General features: G+C 38.5%; 1 protein-coding gene across 1 annotated transcript in view; it reads right to left on the bottom strand.

Annotated features, from left to right (window-relative positions):
* LOC135219677 (protein DEK-like) overlaps positions 1 to 510 on the bottom strand; it is a 54,346-nt gene extending 53,836 nt beyond the window's left edge. The window contains exon 1 of the mRNA XM_064256624.1: positions 276 to 510. Coding sequence (XP_064112694.1) covers positions 276 to 357 — 82 coding nt within the window. The 5' untranslated portion in view covers positions 358 to 510. The remainder of the gene's footprint in view (positions 1 to 275) is intronic.
* Between the last annotated feature and the right edge of the window lie 1,990 nt (positions 511 to 2,500).

Genomic DNA, 2,500 nt, shown 5'->3' with positions numbered 1-2,500 from the left:
CATAAAGTTTAGGAAAATTATTTATCTTTTCATTGATACCATTTTTCAAGATTCTTTCCAAACTATAATGTAGAGAATATGGGATTTTTTTTTTAATTTTTGCAGTAACAGTAGTCGACTTCCCAAATATCACTGGGTACTGGAGTAACAGCTACTCTAGTCTCGCTGAGGCAGGAGTGGAGTATTAAAAGAAAAAAAAATTAAAGCAAGGGAATTCCAAAGCCTGGCAGCAGAAGAGAGTTGCCAACCTGTGGCACTTTGTTACTTTAACTCACCTTTCTCTGGAGTTTTTGTTTCTTCTGGAACACTTGCTTCTGTCTTTGGCTTTGGTACCTCTTTTTTCTCGTCAGTATCCATCTTTTCAGATGTTGCTTCTTCTGTCTTGCCTTTCTGTTCATCATCGGCTTTATCATTTGCCTTCTCCTCTACCTTTTCTTCTGTCTTCTTATCTTCTTCAACACCATCAGTTTTAATTGGCTCTGGTGAGGGCTGCAAAACAAAAAATAAAAAAATAAAAAATGACTAAAAATGACTAATTGGCACCCCAATCTCACCCTCTTACAATTTAAATTAACCTTAAAGTAGAGCTAGGAAGCTGTGTACTCTTTTCATAGGAGGCTTTTGAGTGGTTTGAGGGAAGCGGATACAATAACAGCCACACAACAAATGATTGGGAAAAGAAAACTGCATGAAACGACACCATCTGGAGACTGCTGCATTCAGGTATTGTCAAATTCAATCAGCAGCCATTTATTCCAGTAAACAGATGAAGAGGATATAATGGAAAACTGAAAAACAATTTTTTGAAAATATGCCCTACATTGCCTCTAGAAAGGAAGCTTAATTTCTGGGGAAAAACAAATTTGCATTTTGTTTAACCCCATCCAATAATAACAAACTAAGGTGAAATGTTACTTGGAAAACCAGAGTACTACAAGCTCAAGATATCCCAATAGAAAGGAACTTAAAAAAAGAAAAACAGGAAAAGAAAGATGAAAAAAAAATAAATAGGATACATACAAATAAGATAAATTAAGAGACAGACATGTATTCCTGCACAGCAAAAAAAAAAAAAGCATTCAACTACTTTATATGATAAAAGATCATTCCACAATTTGGTTACAGCATGGATAAGACTAGCAAATCTGTGTGGTAATGAACTTGAGCTAAGAAATGGAAAGTCTGTGAAAAACAACTGCACATCTTGTACTGCAGTATATATATGGTAAATGGTATATTCTGGGAATGCAAAATCTAGTCAGAATTATGAAAAATCTTCAACTGTCTAGGCACTGAACTAACTGAACAGCACTGCCTCAGATTAATTCTCAGTATTATATACTGTACTTATAACACTGACATGCCATCCAAAATCCAACCTCAGTCATATACAATGCAACTGATTTGGCACAGACCACAAAGTTGGACAGACTTTCTTATCTCAGTTGCCACTTAAGCATATGCAATACTGACATGACGTGTTCCACTAAAGTTCAGAGAATGTTCTCCAGAGATCATAAAGCTCACAAATGGGCCCCAGTGATCTCTGAAGACGCTTTTCACTTTTAGTCAGAGGTTTAGAAGGACCCTCATTGCCTAATAGATTCCATAAAGCATAAATTAGATCCTCTACCAAAAGAGAGGCTAACACAGCAGTCTCCCGGCAGTGTAGATCCCTGAATCATGAGCCAAGGTGGATTAATAACCCCTTGAAACTGAAGCCCACAATCTCATTGACTCATAAAATCAACCAAACTGAACTAGTGAAGGGAATAGACAAATTCTCAAACCTTATCATACACACACACAAAGGAACAACACGCATCTACATTATCACACCTGCGCAGCTTGCCATAATACCAAATAATATAGTATACAGCAAACTGTTGTGCATGACCCAAATAAGCCAGACACTGCCCAAGGGTCCACATTGAATACTATGCATATATGTACAGTATTGACTCTCCTCAACATACTCTGGAAGACATATGAACAGGGGCAGAGTAGTACAGGGTACTCCTTTTCTGGAGGAGACACTAGTTTACAAGCGCAGTTAGCTAACTAGGTGTCAGCCCTACCTGTTCCAACAGGTGAGCAAATGTCACTGCCAGCCACTGCCAACTCTTGAAGAAAGTGCGAGACTTGTGGGAAGCCTTCCAAAACCTCTTTCTTCGTCTTCCTGAGATGAAGCAGAAGCCAAGGAAGAACAGGAAGGCTTTAAGAGGACGAGAAGGAAAGATCTACACTGGTTTCCCCACCTTACTCTATCCACAAGTCACTAATCACCTACAACAAAAAGTAGTAATTAAGGCAGATAAAAGCATTGTGCTCCTAACAGCAGGTTATCTCAACTCACAGATGAGGTAAAGGAGGTTCAATACCACGGTCTTTAGTGGAACAACAGTAAAAGACAGGTTGCTGCACAATATCAAGAGACAGAAACATCTGCAAATACATTAGTGTAGCTGCCAACAAAGTAGGAGTCAGTGGTGGCAAGCCA

This window comes from Macrobrachium nipponense, chromosome 1 (genome assembly GCF_015104395.2).
Source record: "Macrobrachium nipponense isolate FS-2020 chromosome 1, ASM1510439v2, whole genome shotgun sequence".
Classification (NCBI taxonomy): Eukaryota; Metazoa; Arthropoda; class Malacostraca; order Decapoda; family Palaemonidae; genus Macrobrachium; species Macrobrachium nipponense.
This window is presented reverse-complemented; position numbering and strand designations above follow the sequence as displayed.